Source organism: Strigops habroptila, chromosome 6 (assembly GCF_004027225.2).
Source record: "Strigops habroptila isolate Jane chromosome 6, bStrHab1.2.pri, whole genome shotgun sequence".
NCBI classification, from domain to species: domain Eukaryota; kingdom Metazoa; phylum Chordata; class Aves; order Psittaciformes; family Psittacidae; genus Strigops; species Strigops habroptila.
This window is the reverse complement of record NC_044282.2, coordinates 1,997,170-2,016,035: the sequence shown is the minus strand read 5'-3', so window position 1 is coordinate 2,016,035 and position 18,866 is coordinate 1,997,170. Positions and strand designations below refer to the sequence as shown.

Here is an 18,866-nt window from a genome sequence, read left to right as displayed (position 1 = left end):
ATAGCCCCAAAGAAAGGTGCAACAAGTGAACTAGTCACCATCAAAGACAAATGTAATCCATCACCCAATTACAGATCAGACCCTTACTGTTGGTTGAATAGCACACAGTGCTGCCATTTATGAAACTATGCCTCGTCATATCATTGCATAGATTTGTCCAATGTATGGTGTAGATTAACATTTGGCTGATGTTAAGAAGTGTGCTGACTCGCATGCAGTCTTTTGAGCTTGCAGACACAGGTCAAAAGGGTAATAATATTCCTTCTCTCTCATGGCTGGCACACAACATTCACAAAACATGAATTTCTGTGGCATGAGTAATTACTGCTAGTGGAAAAATTCACATGTAATATGAATTCCCCTAGAAAACAAGGATTCCCTTCAAGGGCTGTCAGCAAAGTCAATGTAACATTGAGTTGACAGAGAATGATGAGACACTGGGGAATAACATAAAATCCTGCTTCTTTTTGAATGTACTATTCTCCTTCAAGATTTTTTTTTTTTCCCTTTCTTGAGAAGAGAGATTTCCCTACTGGGGAGAAGCAGCAATTCTTCAAAGAGGCAGGAGGGTTACATGGACAGGCAAACTGAAAAGGTATCCCTTAAGAATTCCTAATTATAAGCAATGGAAGGAATAAAATAAATTTTTAAAGCTGCCCTCTGCCATTATGCATTCTGCCATGTTTGAAGATATCCAATTATTTTTTCTATATCACACACCTGACAGTGTTCACACATACACACACACACACAGAGCCCCTCTCCTAGCATCCCAGGATGTTGGAACAGGCCTAAAGCATTCACATTAACTTGCAGGTTATGCAGAGTGTAAGTATGTCTTCAGTAACAAGCTATTTTGCATACATTTGGGATCACAAAGAGCTAAATCAATATTAGCACAAAGATGGGGATAAGACCAGCATTGCCTTTGCTCTACTAGGACCCGGAGCACGCATTACTGGTGCAAATCTTACTGTTAATTAAAATGTTTTTTCTAAGCCTTGAAAATGATCCTTCAAAGTTTGGCTACAAGCCCCACATCCAACAACTGCATTCTGAATCCTCCCAATTACAGACACCTCCACTACATAGCTTCAAGAGCTTCAAGCTGTGGCAAACCAAGAAAGATCACTAGGCCTGCTCCCCATTTTATTTCTCATGTCTCTGCTCATTAACACGCCACCAGTCAAATACCTGGGGGATTGGTATTTCTTCTTATTCTATAGGAATATGAGGACAAACACACAAGGTACTTTGGTCTTGCTCACATTTATCATTGGGCAATAGCTTTAAGGTGCTGCACAAGGAGATGGGAAACACATCATTGGCAACAAATCCTGCAAGAATTCCTCAATTCTTATAGAAATAATTGAAGACTGGGCATATGCAAAGCCTTAGAGAGACCACTTCAGAAAGACCCACTACTGTTGTAGAAGTTGCAGTCTGGTTATCATGCAATGCATGTCAACTCATGTCATTGTAGTGAAATAGCTTGCTGAGCACAACATACAAATGTTTAATTTTATGCCTATTGTGTTTGGAGATTAAATAAACCACATTAGTTCTATAGAGGGGAAATTAATTTTGTACCTATTTCTGGAAATTAAACCTGTATTTTTCCATAAACTTACAACACTGACTGAGAGTTCAAAAGTATTTTAAAAAATTTACTAGTTCATTTGAAAGAGCTTAGAGGTCATGAACACTATTTTGCAGAAATTCAGCACTGAAATACCAGTCATTTTTTGTCCCTAATTATACTAAAAAAAGGAAAATGCAAGCTTTTTAAATCTTCTATATAATTCTCAATGAACTTCTAAGCACAGTTGATGCTTCTATAAATTAGGTTGTAATTTTGCTAAATTAGTAACTGTCATATGTACTTAGTACATATGGCCAGTTTCTATGGCTCAGGTACCTATCACCTGCACCCAGTGTGAATTCAAAAGTCAGAATACTATATTCTTCATTTTCATCTATAATTCTCTCCTTCTCTTTTCACAATGCCCTTCTGCCCTTGACCCCTAGGGTGCTAATTTCTTATGCTGAAGAAATTAAAAGGGATACCAAGTGGAAAACAACAGCCAGTTTGTACATTAGTTCACAGAGGTGGTGTGGAGAAAAAGAAAGGTAAGCCAGTATTACTTGAAAAGATGCATTGCTTGGATGTCAAACTGTCTTCCCTTTGTCCAGCTCCCTTTGCAGTGCTATGCATATATTCAGAGTTGCCTTGGGCTTGTAATATTTATTCAGCCTGTAGACACTTTCTAGACAATAATGACGTTGCTTATAGCGACAGCTGTCTGTCCTGCTGCAAACTCTTTGGTTTCATTTTTAAACCAAAAATGTTTGACATGAAATTCATATGCCATCTAAAGAAAAACAAACAAACAAACCAAACAACAACAAACCACCAGCTCTGAGAAACTCTCTCTTCTACATGGACTCTCACCAGCTGGGTGCAGAGCTAAACCCTGCACACATGCCTGTGCCCTCCCCTCTCTCCAGCCCGAGGAATTCTGTGTTCCTTTCTACACGCCAGCACAGACAAAGGGAGCATAGGAGAAGCTAGGACACTTTCCTGAGAACTGAAAACTGGGATTAAGCTACTGTAGGAAAAAGTGGATACTGAACAGTGTCCATCACCAAGAGTTCTGGCTTGCCATGGAAGGGGGTAATGTTACCTCCATTCTCTTTTTTTTCCCTATTGCCTTTCTGATTGAGAACAGCTGTGAATCTGGTGCTTTGTGAAGGACCCAGCTCTGCCTGGCAGAGATATGATCTGAACACAGACAGCACTGGGATTGCTTCCCTCTGGGGACATAGGCTGAAGTACCCAGTTTGGGGACAGAGAAGAGTCTGTCAGTACAAACCAGTCACTGAGCTGCCAAGCTGTCAAGGAGTTGAGAAGGGAGTGCTTACAGTGTGCCTCGTCCTCAGCAACACAAGTACCTATGCTATTTCATAGGCACCTAAACAAGCTCCTTATTAACTGCATATATTAAGCTTGTGTACCTGAACTGCAATACAGGCAGAATTTAGGTATCTAATCTATCTATCTAACCTAATGCTACATTAAGCATTAAGGACTACACTAAACATTTTAGTACATAGACTTTCAACTGTGTAAGTGAATAGTGAATTAAATCCACACAGTGTACTAATCAGGTACGGTAAAGCAACAACAAACAAAAAATGACAGAATATGGCATGCTTTGTGGTATGCAAAGAAATGTTTGAACAGCAGCACATTTACATAAAAGATGGAAATCTTTGCCTGCAATAGATAATTCTCATGCAAGCACAGATGCAGGTACAGTAGCTTCTCTTGCCTTATCTCACTTCCCAACCCTCATTCCTAAGCTGTACTAAAATAAAAGTAGAATTTTTTTTTTTCCAGTTTTGCTTCTTTGCAAAAAATCAGGAATTCCAGCCTAACTTAATACAGTCAGTGATACCAGTTTTGACTGAAACAATAAGAGAAGTATAAGAGCATCAAGCGTTTTAAAAGTTCCTAAGACAACAGCTGATTTTCATACACCATTGAGGCAGACAGCATTATAACATGAAGCGTGAGGAATGATGTACCTGGTTTAGTTCCAGTGTTGCTTTGTCCTGAAGTGCCTTTCTTGTCTTGTATTTTGGAACCTTCAGCTGCTAAAACAAGGAAGAAAATGAACGAGGTTAATTAACCATATCACTAAACAACAGCTCAACCACTATTATAATGCAACTTAAACATCACCAAATTCTCTTTAAAACCAGACCATTTTAAAATACCACTTTAATGCCATTTTGCATAGAAAAAACCCTGAATGTTACAGAGAAAACACCGAAGCCAGAATACAAGTTCCCCATTCAAGTTGAGGAAAAGAGCAACAAGAAGATTCCATTTTAATGAACCTGTTTTTAATGAGGTATATGATTTCCGCCCCCCCCCCCCCCCCCCCATGCTAATGTTATACAAACAGCTAATTTTTAATCTTTCTTATGGAGATGCTTTGGAAGCCACTACTTCCAAAGAACAGCAGCCTTTAATTTTTTAAATTTAATTTCCCTTGCAGGAAGCTGAATTAATCACACTGATAAAAGCAAGTTAGTGGGAATAACAGAATGAAACTGCAGAGTGACTTAGAAGAAACCACCAAACATGTTGCAATGTTTGGATGCAATGGGGAGGAAACTGTATTGTTAAAGGTGACTTGCAGATCCCAGGTTTCTAAAGGTACAGTACAAGATACTGGTAAACCTTCATAGACTCTTCACAAATTACTAACACAGCCACTACGCAGAATTGAATAGAGGGCAATTTATGACCTGAATGAATTCTAACAGAGAAGATATTCCCATTATTTTAACAGATTTTTGATCAGGCCCTGGCAGTCTAGAAAAAGATAATCCTGGGGCTCTGAATGCCCTTTCAACAATCCTTTATAAAGAAAACCCAAAAGATTAATTATTATACTTCAAAACCCAACCATATTCTTGGTTCAGCATCTATTTATAATTAAAAGCCAAGCCAGGAAATTAGATGTCATGATTTTCTCGGCTTACTACTCATGCTCATGTCCAGTAGCTCTACTATAAGGGTGTTTGAGTCCAGAACTCAGCAATCTGGCAAGAGTCTAAAGACAGACTGTAAGAATTCTAACAACCCCTGCACAAACAGCTCGAAAACATTTGCAAGCAGGGATAAAGAGACAGTTATATCACTAAAGCCTGGGAGAGGAAAAAAAATTAATTTCTATTAATTTAAATTAAAACATCACTGGCAATGAAAGTTGGAAAAAACCTGATTAGTCCAGCTTTAAAACCTAGACAGACATTACTGCATTCGATGCACTTTAGAAAACACACTTAAGATTTTTCAGACTGCTCTAAGCCATTCCCTACGCTTGCCAGCTTTAGCAATATACACTCAGGCCTTAGTGCCTCAGTGAATTCATTCCTTTCACGGCCTGACAAAAATCTTTGTTTCCCCTTTACCTCCTTCCACAGGCATGTTTCAGGATGAGTGTAAAGGATAAAAGGTAGCACAAGGAATCTATGTGATGCTTTTTGTGGGGTGAAGGAAGGGGAGAGAAATAGAGAAATAGAGTCGATCAACTGTTTAGTGTTCAAGAGCAATGTTTTGCTGAGAGCAGCATTCAAAAAAAAAAAAAAATAAAAAATCACATAATCACCAAAAAAGGCATGTAATTTTAAATAACTGTCAAAAAAAGACACTCCCCTTAACAACCGTATGAAGTCTTCTGTGATCAGTAGAAGTAACTACTGTTGAACTTAACAAATATTCATTCCAAAACATGGTAAGAATTGTCACATCTTAAAGGCAGCCTGACAAAACCCAGAAGCCCAAAACGTCCATCATGATTCCCATCAGCCTGGCCTAGGGCATCATATAGAAAACTGTTTTAAAATAGTAAAAATATTGTTTCTGAGCATTAGAGAGAGCACTGATGTTCTAATAGCTTCAGCACAAGTTTCTTCGCATCTCTCATACAGTGCGTGCACATTATTTTCTTCAAGCATTTATGCCATGGGATTATGTAATGCTCCATTAACTTCAAAACAATGGTCTAAAAGCCATCCAGATAATACATTTGTAATAGAGCCTAGGTACACAGTAATATTTTTTCCATATTTCCTCATCTGACATTTCCTTGGAATATTTTCTGACACAGTCTGAGTACACATTCATATGACCACTCATATGACAAGCGATGAAGAAAAGAACAGATGGCACAACCATAAGTTTTAACGATGCTGGATATCAAATAAGAACTGGCACAAGCATTTAGTAACTAGTGTAGGTGTGCTCCCACACAAAATACCTCTTGCTCTAAGATACAAACAGATTAATCAGACAACTAAACATCTAAAATCCAAACCTAAATATTGACAACACAGGTTCCAGCAAGACTCACTAAGCTAACTCATGCCAGGAGAGACATAATTCAGCTACCTAAGGCTTGCTCTGTTGCTTACTTTGAACCACTATCTTCACATGGAGAGAATAACAGTTATATAAAGAAGTGTCAGAAAAAAAGAGGATATTTTTCTTGAAGCATTCTGGAAACTTAAAAGGCTGAAGACCAACAAAGAGTCTGCATCAAAGGGCTGGAGCACCTCTCCTACAAAGACAGGCTGAGACAGTTGGGTTTGTTCAGCCTGGGGAAGAGAAGGCTCAGGGGAGACCTTAGAGCAGCCTTCCACTCCATTAAGGAGACTTAAAAGAAAGCTGGAGAAGGAGTTTTTACAAGGGCATATACGGATAGGACATGGGGTAATGGCTTTGAACTGAGAGTATATTTAGATTAGATATAAGGAAGAAATTCTTTACTGTGAGGGTGGTAAGACACTGGAACAGGGTGCCCAGAGAAGCTGTGGCTGCCCCATCCCTGGCAGTGTTCAAAGGCCAGGCTGGATGGGGCTTTGAGCAACCTGGTCTAGTGGAAGGTGTCCCTGACTGTGGCAGGGGGTGGAACTAGATGATCTTTAAGGTCCCTTCCAACCCAAACCACTCTATGATTCTATGATCTGTCTTGTCAATGTGTGCCACAAAGAGGAGTCTGACTATCTTTTATTCAACCCCATTAGGTATTTTCTGACATGTGGTTGTTCTGGCGTATATTTTTTACCTTCTAGTGTTTTTGATGTTAAACCAAAACACTAAGTGATTTTCCCGTTGCCACAAAAGAACCCCATTGCCCATCCATCCCAACTGAAGGGGACGTCTTATGGGGAAATATTCCACCCCAACCTCCCACTGATTGGAAAAGTCATAAAGAGCTGTACCACCCCACCTTCGCCTTGCGAAGTGACCTGTTTCAGTGAACCTGTTTCAGTGACCTGTTTCAGTGAACAGTCTTCCAACAGCCATCTGCAAATGAACTCTCTAAGCCAGGATGCTCTGGTCAGCTATTAAACGTTTCTCTTTGGCCTTCCTCCCCAGGTGAGATGTTATGTAAGATTTGTCCTCATGGATAACTCTTCCAGATAAGAAAGTCAGATCAAAAGCTTTGTCTAAGCAGGGCTTAAAAATATGCAACTTCACCTACCCATCCAGTGCATGGATTTCAGGGACTGCACAGAATCACCCACAGACTGAAGGGCTGGCAGAATCAAAACCTTGGTTTCTTTCCAAACACATCAGTGCAACTATATTACCGTGTTTGGAAACTCCTCCCTGTCCCCCCTTCAAAGGTAAAAGCATATATTTTAAAATACTTTTAAAACTGAGCTGGATTATCCATTTTACTTCAGCTATTCCTGTTTAGTGCTCAGTAACTGGGTAGCAACAGATGGTAGTAGAGCATTGGCCTGGCATAAAGGTTGTTCTGAACTTACAACTTTTATTGACTAAAGCAATATCCCTACTACTATATAACTACAATTTTATGTTCAGCATTATATAACATGTCATCCAAAAATCACTGACGTAAAAACCTGCAGCAGGTCACTGCAGGTTAGCGAAGCTCCAATTGGCCAAACTTTGACAAAGCTTCTTCAAACATGTGGAATAATCTGCTCCAGCTGCCAGAAATACAGACTCCTTAAAGTAGTCAAACACTTTCTTAATTTTCCATGAGTTTTCCCTCCCTCCTGTCACCACATGCTTCTCCTCTAGAGTTACATAAGCCTGCATGAAATGCCTAATTGCAAGTATGTAAGTGTAAATTTAACAAAAAAATAAAGCCCAGACATACTGAAAATGCACATCTATCAGATGATTTTAAGATACGTGCTACTGATAATAGCTTAAAAGGATAGAAGACTACAGAACTTCTATTTTAAGGCACCTTTGGGGGATTGGAACGCAAGTGTGAAGCAATACTGTGAACAACATGTTCTTTTGGCAATACAAGTTAAAAACCTAAGTTAAAATGTTGCCTATACACATGATTATATACTTGACATCAAGTACCTAACTGAATAACAGAAAACAATGGAAAGGATCCAAACTAAGTTTCTACAGCTTCATTTTGCAATAGTAGAAAAAGAAATGTCACACGTGAAATTTTATTACTTTAGGTCGTATTCCTGTGAATCCAGAACAAGCTACATTTGCAAAATAAACCGGAGGACATCATCACAAAAGCAACATAAAAGATTCTGCTGCCATACTCGTATGTGATTATTATATTTTGGCCTTTTAAGGACATAGCATGGTCTGTTAGACCCCAAGTGGGAATCAAAGGACACTTTGCTCCTCTCTCGCAGCTCTGCCATTACAATATAGCATACTATGAAATGGAAAATTAGGCTTCAGTTTCCCTATCTGCAAAAGGGGTGGGAGAAGAGAGATGAACTGCTGCGAAATACATAGGCATTTAAACACTGAGCTCGAAGTAAAAACAGTTGCAGCACAGAATTCAGTATTTAAACATTTCAAAGGCTGAAAAAGGGATGCATAAGGCTAACCAGTTCAAGGAAGGTTCAGCTTTTAGTTTTACCTTGAGCCAAGGCAAATGCAAAAACTGGAGGTTATTCCTAAAAAAGCACGTCTGTGCTGGAAATTAATTCTATTTACAAATCTATGATCAGTTCTGTTATGCCTGTGGGTTCACATTCAGAGGTGTATAATCAATGCTTCCATTACAAGGATGAGCACAAGCTCTAGAAGGACCGATAAGCAATTTCATATAGGATGTCAATTTACCCCATTTCTCATACACCCATTATAGTCAGTCACTTCCCACAGCAGCTAAGATTCCCTGTCCCAAGAACCTGTACCAAAGTCCATTTTCTAAAATGGGAATACGAACAAACATTTTATAATAGCAAGAAGTACTTAAAAAAATAAAGCTGTTCCATGATCAGTATCTGTCAGGTAGAAAGAAATGCCTTTAATAAGCTTACAGTCAAAAGCGTTTCTCTTGAAGTACAGAACCAGCTATCTCCAGGTTCTCTAAAGGAGGTCTGTGTGAGCAGAAACAGGAATTGCTAGCAAATAAGAACAAAAACCAGAGCAAAGAGAAATTATATCTTTAAAAGATGCAAAGCTGAGGAAAAGTCTCACAGGAAATCTTGAAAAAGGAGGAAAACTATAAGCTTTTAGTGCTTTTTCACCTGCCAGAGAAGCTCTGGTCAAAGGAGACTGGTCCAAGACACTAAACAAGACAGTATATCCAAGGGGAAAAGCCTAATTGAGAAGTAGAGCCCCATGGATGGTGCCCTGGAAAACAGGAGAAATATTCTCCCAGACCCTGGAAAAACTACAGAATGATAAAGAAACACTAAGCTGCAAAGTGTCACACTGACACTTGGACAGGCTTTTTTAAAAACACAAGAGCTGTGCAGATTACAAGCATTGGCTTTTCAGACCATGGCAAATCAAGCATATTTGCACAACATGTACCAGCTATCCCCAGTGAGGTGAATGGCAAAACAGAGCCCCTCCAGCAAGGCTGAAGATCTGGAAAGAAGATGCTTAAATTCTGTTCCGTTGATGAGGATCAGCCAAAGGACATAGGCAGCTGTACTAACTAACGGGTCTCTACTTCCAGAAACAGAATCTCCAACAGATAAAATGCAGTGAGAAGGGGCACTTGGGGACCACAAGCGAGAGATGGTGTCACAGAGCTGTATCAGGGTCAGGATATGCACAGCAGTCCTCACAGAACTGCACCCTAGCAAGATTCTGAAAAGAGGAACTGTATGAGAGCTGCAGAGCCATGGATGAGAGCAAAAGCACAGGTAAGCCTGAGGCATGCCAACAGCTATGTGTGCCTGACAGTTCAGATATGCCTCTGGGTAAAAGGTACACTGAGCAGCAACGATGAGATACCAGTTTCTTGCTCTATTCCACAAGCGAGAGAGAAAAGTACTGAAAAACAGCCAGGAGAAAAAAAGAAATAGCTAGAACAGAGGAGGGGGGACTAAAGGGAAAAAAAGAAAAAAAATCTAGTTATTCTAATTCCTGAGTTTGACTGAACAGGCACTTAGCTGTCAAAAGAGTGCCAGGATGTGTGCTGGGAGATATAGAAGGCATCAGAAGTGACAACTGGAACAAACTAGTGCCTCACTCAAAAAGTGTTGCCAATACATAGCAGAGGAAATCTAGCTATTCTACCTCCAACTATTTCCTTACGAACATTGCCCAAAAAACAAAAAAACCCAAACAAAACCACTCTTTCATTCACATGGTTATATAGTATTTTATGCCTAATATGCACAATGTAAAACTGCATAGTTTGACCTAGTCAGAATTAAGCAGAAACCAGCACTTCCTCGGACTGTATAAGAAAGAATGAAGTAAGGTTACTGTAGGCAGTTTTATCTTGCAGGTGGGAGCAGCAGTTGGCTAGAAGTATTGCTGTGCTGGGTGGAGTGTGTTGAAAGCGTAGATACAGGTCAGAGCTGACAACGTTTATTAGCTTAAATGCAGAGCTGCATTAAGACTGAAATCCTGAATACCTGACTTGGATAAGAATCTGAGCATTCAGCAACTGGCTGTTTTATTCTAAAGCAACAGGGCTGAATTTTAACACTAAAGAGTCGCTTTAACGGCAAAACTGGAGTGTTTATCCTACTAACAAATTCATATGAGCCATGACCCAGAGGCTGGATACAGGAAAATGAAAGTTCAACGTGAATAAAAGCCTTCCCACTGCCTGTGACTCTTGCCTTTTCTTACATCCATAACTTATGAATAATACTTTGGTAATATGTACACATGTAAAAGCTACTCTCCATATTTTCAGAAAAATATATCTTGCAAGCCTTATTCTTTGTATTATAAAGTGTCCATATATATACTTAGACAAACAGTATACTAAGTAATATTTTAGTATTATTTATTGCTCTACAGTTAAGTACCACATTCATTCCATACTTGCACTCCATACTTTCCTATTTGCATTTTAAAATTAGAAGATTGGGAACAAAGGACAGTGATCTCTCCAGAGATAAATAGGTCTGAAAGTCCTATGGCTGGCCAAAAATTACCAAGATAAATGCAGCTCGGCTGGCAGATACAAAGGTAAAACCCATGCAGATGGATGTCCAACACTGAAATCTTCAGCATAAGTCAGGATAAAGTTATGATCTGCTCTCCTTTTCAAAAATGTAGGAGACGATAAGTCTTTAAAAATACACAAGAAAAAACTCACATGTGCCCTGGTTAAAAACTATAGTTTTCACAAAACCCACTTGTCAATAACAACTCTGGCACTACCCACAAGAAGAGCTTGGGGAGAAGTGGCCTGGCAATCTGTTCCAGCACAGCTGGAGGCATTTTCTGATATCGTTGCACTGTACTGAAGTTGGGCTGACCTTGGACAGATCAACTTCCTTACGCTGCTGCTTCTACCAGCTGTGTCCGAGCTGAACACTGAGTGAAGGCTACTCCTTCCTTTCATTTATTCACTGTGTACACACACTCTGAAGCCCCAATCTTGTCCAGGACCTGATGTGCTTTTTCATAAGATTATTATAAAACAGTGCTTTGAGTGTACCAAAATTACACCACAACGAGCACTAGCTTTGTAGCTCATGTACATATACATAACAGTTATCAAAGTCCTTCAAAACAAGACAGCAACAAAATTCTTACTTTCAACTAACACATGCTACAACACAACCCTGCTGAGAAGCATGGAGATGGATCAAGCAGAGATCCAAATACAAAAGCTTGAACATCAAACCAAACCATCATCTTTTTTCATCACTGAAATCTATTTGTACATACTGTTCAGAACAGCTGCATCCAAGATGTTTACTCTGACACTTGAACTGCACAGGAACCAAGCATCAGCATTTTATTCTTAGAAAACATCTCCTCCTTTTCTCCTCCTCTGCAACAACTTAAAACTTCCCTTTCCTGCAGGAAGTAATAAATGGTGGCTCGTGGGTTGCTGCTCGCCTCCAAAGTAGTCTGCCAGTAGCCAGCTCCTATCCACACCACCATTCTGAAGCAAACTTCATCCTTTAAAAGTCTTGCTGCAGAGCCCTTCCTACGAAGCTGATGTACTGTCCTGGTAGCCAGAAGACTACCCCTGAACAGCTGCTGAGGGCAGGACAAAACAGCACAGTAAGAACCCTCTGCTCTGAGTCACTATGTACAAACTGCTTCCTGGTGTCACCCCAGGAAGCCTCAGAGACCAGTTCAGCTGGGAGGCCCAGAGAAGTGCTAGAGTTGAGCTCAGAAATCAAGATTTTTTTTTTTTTAGCAGAACAGGGTGGAAAAGCCAGGGAACTATCTGGGGATGGGAGGACTGTAGGGCTGAGCAGCAGGTTGTACGAGGGACAAGAAGAGAATCAGAGGATTCCCACAGAAAGAGAGACCTGAGTGACATTAATGTGCATTTTGCAGCAGCTTGGTCACAAGAGCTGTGATCTTTTCAGGGAAGGGGGAATCCAAGACCACTGTGGTGCACTGGCTTTCTTTTGGGTTAATCGTTTGGGAAAGAGCATACACATAGGAACAGAATCAAAGTGTCAGGATGGAAAGTCTAAGCTCTACACTAACTGTCAAGCCCCCTCCACTCAAAAAACCCCCAAGCCCTCATAAAAGCCCTGGTATAGATGGTTCATAAGGAGACACGAGATTTCCCTATGTGGCATTGTGCTGCCCTCTTCCCCCCTGCCACTTGAGCCATGAGCGAGTGTTGTAATGGCTGCATCAGGCTTCCTCTGGACTTTGGGGAACAAATGGCAACATGGTAGTCAAGAGGTGTCTGGAACAGCGACTCAGATATGTTGCTGGTATGCAAATCTGACTATAAATCAATTCATCTTACTCTATAATAGTGACAGGCCAGCGCCAGCTGAGCAATCCTGTATGGCAGTGGGCTGCACAATGGGATCTCCCCTTGAGTAGGGACACCTCTCAAGGTTACTCCTTGAGATTAAGAGATTCCTTGCCTTAACAGATTCCTGGTAAGTGATTAATAGCATGCTAAACTTTGAAATCTTAGCTAAGCGATATAAAAGACTGATTGCACATACATAATCCTTTAGACAAACTGTTGACCAAGTCTGTGACTAAGTCTGAATCCAGCTGCACCTACACTCCTCTTAGAGAAGGAGTTCAGAAAGCCAGGGGGGTCCTTTCTGAACCCCATGAATCAGTGGGAGAGTCTCCCTGACAGTTCTGTCTGACCCTGTCCTCTATGCAGTAAATAATCAAGTGCACCTTGCCACAGAATCTCATTAAACCACTGTCATGCTATCAACCCTCGTTAAATCACTGTTCTATAGTAATAAATATATTGCTACTTCTCTTATGAGTGAAGTACATCATTCCATCCACAACACCCTACCAGAGCTATCACTCTCACACATATGTTAGAGCTCCAATCAAAATCCTTTTGTAACAAAATATTCCAACTAGCAACACTGATAAAATTCTTTTAAAAATATGTACAAGGTTCTGGCCATTACTATAGCAGTGAGGCAGTAAGAGCTGTGAATTCTTTAGAAGGCTTCGATCTAAAGCACTCCAGTGATTTAAAACTGAGACCTAGACTTCCGTTTTGGAAGAACAGATGTGCCTAATTTTGGTTAGATGTCAACTCTTAAATTCTCTTGTTAAGGGAAGTAGGTCAAAGGAACTGTTGAGGAAACTAGGGTGAAGCTAAGAGTACTTGCAGACTGTAGACCAGTTTGCTATTTTTAGTACAGGTAATACAAGTCTTCACAATTTCAGATGTAAGCTTTTTGAAATTTCCATCATTAGCAAATGTAAAATGCCTATTCTTTTAAAGTTTAAACAGCAGTACTTACAGAGTACATTTGCAAGTTAGAGGTTTGACTCAGAATATCTATATTTAATTTCTTCTTGCTGAAACAGTAAAGCAAAGCAAAGTTCATGCCTTATTGAAACACCTATGAATTAATGTAATGTTAAAATATTTTCAGTTCTTAGAATTTTGAAGCTGAAGTACATATTTTCATGCTTCCAATACTGTGGGAACTCAATGGTCTGGTTTGCAAATATAAATAAATTAAAAAGACACCAAGCTGCAATGACCATCCCAGTTCTTTTTGGTCTGGCATTTGTCACAGAAGTCTACCATCAGTTTCCATGTTCTAATGGAAATGTTCTTCATCTCTGGTCCTTGCTAAATAGAAATGAAAACTCACCAGCGTTAGTGTTTACTACTCATGGAATAGTATAGAAGTTGCCATTGTTTTCATATTGTAGACTAGGAAGATAAACAGATGATTTTAAACTGTCACAGCTAATTCAGCACTGAATTGTAAAACACTAAAATCAGAAGCATAAATAGATTTCTTTGGAAGCAACCCACAGACATAAAACTGGATTACACAAATAACTACAGTGAGAGGGATACTTTTTTTAAGATTAAAATTTTGTAACTGCCCTATTGGGGATGCATATTTATAAAAGATTACTTTTGGCTGACTATGTTGGCTTTAAAAAGCATTGCATTCTAAAATATCAAATAAAGCAGGAGAGCATACCAAACTGAGTGCCTTTGTAGGGAGGAGAGCTGCTATGCCGCTTAGAGTCTCATAAAGATAAAAGAAACACAATAACTGTAACAGCACTTACAAAGAAGCTGACACATTATTTCTTCTGGATATCATATTGCATCATCTTATTGCAATATAAAACAACTGTATTAACATAAACACTTGAAAAAAAAATCCCTGTTATCTGCTGAAAATGCCTGTGCTGTGAAGCAGTGGTTCTGCTGCTGACCAGAAGGCTGGCAAGCCCAGCCAGATACAGACGAGATACACAAAAGGAAGCTTTTTAATTACACATCACCAAAATAAAAGCTGAAATGCCACCACCTGAAGGCACACAGGCCAACCTCAGTTCCAGACAGGCAGCATTTTTTGCTGTGCAGCATGTCTTTGGCCATGTGCTCTTCAAACGCCAAGACTGGGCAATATGCAACCTCCAGTGATTTATTCGTGACCATGTTGCTCAAGGGCAAAACATTTTCAGCCAAGTTGCAAGTGCACCAGCTCCCTCTCCTCCTCACATTTCTGACTGCTGCAGGCAGCATTAGCTACCAGAACGTCAGACAGATGCCTACATTCAGGATCTGTATCGGTGTATTGTTGTAGTAGTTGTACATGGAAGGTCAACTCAGAGATTATGAAATGGAGCACCTGTACATTTTTCTAGATGAAAAGCTTTCCTGGACTTCAACTAGAGAGCTTGCTCCAAACTATGAGGTAATTCCTGTGAGTATTTCCAAGTCACTCTGAAGCTTACACCTACCGCTGAGAACTGAAGAGTTAGGCACAGACTAGCCTGCTTTCAGTATCACACTGATCCCAAGGTCAGATGCTTAAGCTGGGGAGAACAACTTGAGTATTCATTATTTGATATTCTTGTTCAGAGGGCACAAGGATCAAAGCACATTGAAGCCTTTGAGTTCTACAGATAGCAACTGCAGTAAAGTGAACATGGGGATGGAAAGAAGGGGAAAACAGATACTTTGCTATACATTACTCTATTAAGCAATTTGAGTTCGAGATCTAAACATTTTTAAAAACAATGCAATATCTTTGGTCTCAGCTTTCCAACAGGAGATGGTAATGATTTATCTCCTCAAAAATAAATCAAATAAAACATTCTTTTGATGAAATATGCATTTTAACTAAAATGAGCATATCACCAAATGAACAATATCTACTGATTAATTCAGGAGACTCCCACAAGCTCCCAGAGTGACACAGTGCTTTCTTCTTGCCAGCCCACTGACATACACAAGCCATCACATCCATCCCTACTGAACTCCGTGCATAGACATGCTTTTCTCTACGCTTTCAATTCTTCCCAAGTTTGTTCAGGCCGCACTAGTCTGACAGGACCTTAAGGCCACATGCACTGAGGTTCATAGCTACCATCCCAGTGACTTCATGTTTAAGATACAGAGCAGACCTGTAACGGTGGTACTTCTGCCATGGCAACATACTGATCATTCAAAAAGCAAGGCACAACTGTTTATCTGTCTCACAGTAATTAATCCCTTTCTACAGTAATGGAGTGAATCTGTTGCCATATGGGGACATCTCCACATACGTATAATATATTCGGGTGCAGGCTGCATATGCCCTTTGTAAGAACAAATCCTTCGCTGACATCTCAGTCTGTTTAGCTTTGCTCTTGACAGGCAACGTTTAGACCATGGAAGAAAGGTGAGGTTTTAGAATGGCTTTTTTTCTATAGGGAGCAAATTCAGATAGGTACTGCTTTTCTGGACATTATATAGAAGATACAGATTTCAACAGCTTATTTTTCTGCTTTAATGATCTCCCTTTGCTGCGTGTGTAACTGTAGGCACACTCTAACTACTAGAGTGCTTCTACACACACACACATAAATAAGGGCTGCAAGTATTTTAAAGAGGCATAAAACACTGCAAAAGATAGCTACACTGCTCCTGGTACCTGATTATCTTCACACCCCACCACATTAGGGCACTTAGATTTACACCTGGAACATTCACTGGGATTTCTCTTCCAGAGCCAGATAAATTCTAGACCACCTGCAGGTTAGTGGTAAGACAACAAGTAACACAGGTAACTGTTTCACTGCTGCTGGGTTTCCCAGGCAAACCTCTGCAGCTCACACATTTTGCAGAGATGTTCAGAGTCCTCCTTCCAGCCTTAGTGAAATAAAACATGACTAATGCTTGCCAGTTGCTATAGCAACAACTACTTCTCAACTCCAGACAGCAGGAAACTTCACAGAATCTGGGCTTTATATAACCCTCATTTTCAAGAAGGAGAAAATGGAAGACCCAGGAAACTAGAGTCTCATCTCTGTGCCTGGCAGGATCATGCAGCAGATTCTCCTGGAAAGCATGCTGGGGCACATGAAAAACAACAAGGTGGTTGGTGACAGTCTACATGGCTTCACTAAGGGGAAATCCTGCCTGACCAATTTGGTGGCCTTCTATAATGGGGCTACAGAACTGGTGGATAGGAGCAGAGCAGTTGACATCATCTACCTGGACTTGTGCAAAGTGTTTGACACTGTCCCGCACAACATCCTTGTCTCTAAACTGGAGAGACATAAATTTGATGGATGGACCACCTGGTGGATAAAGAACTGGCTGGATGGCTGCACACAAAGAGTTGTGGTCAACAGCTCAATGTCCAATTGGAAACCAGTAACGAGTGGTGTCCCTCAGGGGTCGATGTTGGGCTGATCCCGTTCAACATCTTTGTCGGCGACATGGACAGTGGGATTGAGTGCGCTCTCAGCAAGTTTGCCAATGACACTAAGCTATGTGGATCAGTTACCTCATCCCACTGCTTTTAGCCTTATATACATAGGTAGTCCATATATCCACCAAATCAGAGGGTGAAGGAAAAAAAAAAAATAGTATTGTCGTATTTGGTGCCTTAGTTACGTGGGAACAATCCACCATGGTGCCTGTTTGATTGTGTCTAACAGAACAAAGAATAGGATGTGCGAAACTTGTTGCTTTGTTCTTCAGATCTAGCTTTTTATTGTTTTATATGAATGACACGACAGAACACGTAATGTAAAGCATCTAAGCACTGCATCATGCTGTAATCAAAAGAAATTTATTTAACACCAAGTTTTAAGTATTCAAGAATAAAAATAAACCCAGAACTTACTTTAAACCAAAACTCTCAGTGTTCAGTATTTTGCAACAGATACCTCATTCTTGATACTGTGACTTGTACAGATCTTTGTATTTTGGACTAATATTTCTAGTAACTAAAACTACAAACTGTTTCAAATCCTAGATTAAGACACACTGAATGTAGAAAAATGTTGCAATGAAGTTTCCATTAAGGATGTGTCTTCGCAAATTTAGGTGTGCAGTACAGCTGAGATAGATCAAAGCCTTACTTCATTCACAGTTGTTTAGCCTTACTGAATGAGAGGGCTATTAACTTCCAAGAGCACAATCACTTCTTAATTTTTTGATAGTATGTACATGCATAGGTTAATGAAACCTAGTTGCATGGGCAAGTTTCAGTCTGAAATTTCAGAACTCTTCAGGGCTTATATTTGGAAACCTTAAAAGTTAACAAGAAGCTTGCATTTATGTACTGAGATACATCAGTCACCAAAGTTAAAAACATACAAGCATAAAAAATCAGTAAACTTTACAACACACCACTCCCTACTCCCCCAGTTATAAATCAGTTCAGGAAATCTTGTCACTGTATCTCTGGGATAACAGAAACTGATTTGGCCAGACTTACCACCCCACCACTAGATTGGGGAAAACAACACATTTTGCCACTATTTTCCATTCCTTTCCACCCGTTGTGTTCTGCCTTTCTACTTTAACCCTTGTAGTTTTTCGGGCTAGCATTGTTAAAACCAACACCCCACCTCTCTCTAGTGGCATCAGATCACTTGTTCCCTGCACATCCAGCAGCAGGTACCTGGGCAGCACGGGAGGAAAGCAAGTCCCTATTGCTTGTAGTGTAGTGTGCCTGGTTGCCAAAGCAGCACGCAGAGACTGGAGCGCCAGGGAAGAAAGTTCCCACCCAGTCCCAGGAGCCTCCAGGGAGGAGCACGCTCACTTCCATTCCATAGGCTGGTGATTATGCAAAAACTGAGAGCCCAAACCATTTGAGGAGGAAGGCTGCCTGCCTCAGTTCAGCCAAAGCGCCTAGACAAATGTATCAACTCAAATGCTGAATGCATCTCGATCAGGCATGAGCTAACCGTGACTTTTATTGTGGCTAATTTGGATGGCTTTTCATAGGGACAGCAGGAGGTGTAGCTTTAAAACCAAATTAGTACTGTTCCCATTTCAAATCTCTCCTTTAAAGCATGGTGGCCTTTAAGCCATCCCTATGAGACTGATACTAAGGTGGTTTTTTTATTTCAAGATGCAAAAGTCCCCCATTACTTTCCCATGTCTCATTCTTCAGCACTGGTCCAT

General features: G+C 40.2%; 1 protein-coding gene across 9 annotated transcripts in view; it reads right to left on the bottom strand.

Moving 5' to 3' along the window:
* Positions 1–18,866, bottom strand: part of MAP7 (microtubule associated protein 7) — a 110,944-nt gene that overhangs the window by 44,574 nt on the left and 47,504 nt on the right. For 8 of the 9 annotated variants that reach the window (XM_030490385.1, XM_030490390.1, XM_030490381.1 and 5 more), the window contains exon 2: positions 3,589–3,657. In XM_030490385.1, the coding sequence (XP_030346245.1) occupies positions 3,589–3,657 (69 nt within the window). The remainder of the gene's footprint in view (positions 1–3,588; positions 3,658–18,866) is intronic. The other variant, XM_030490387.1, reaches the window with a different exon arrangement.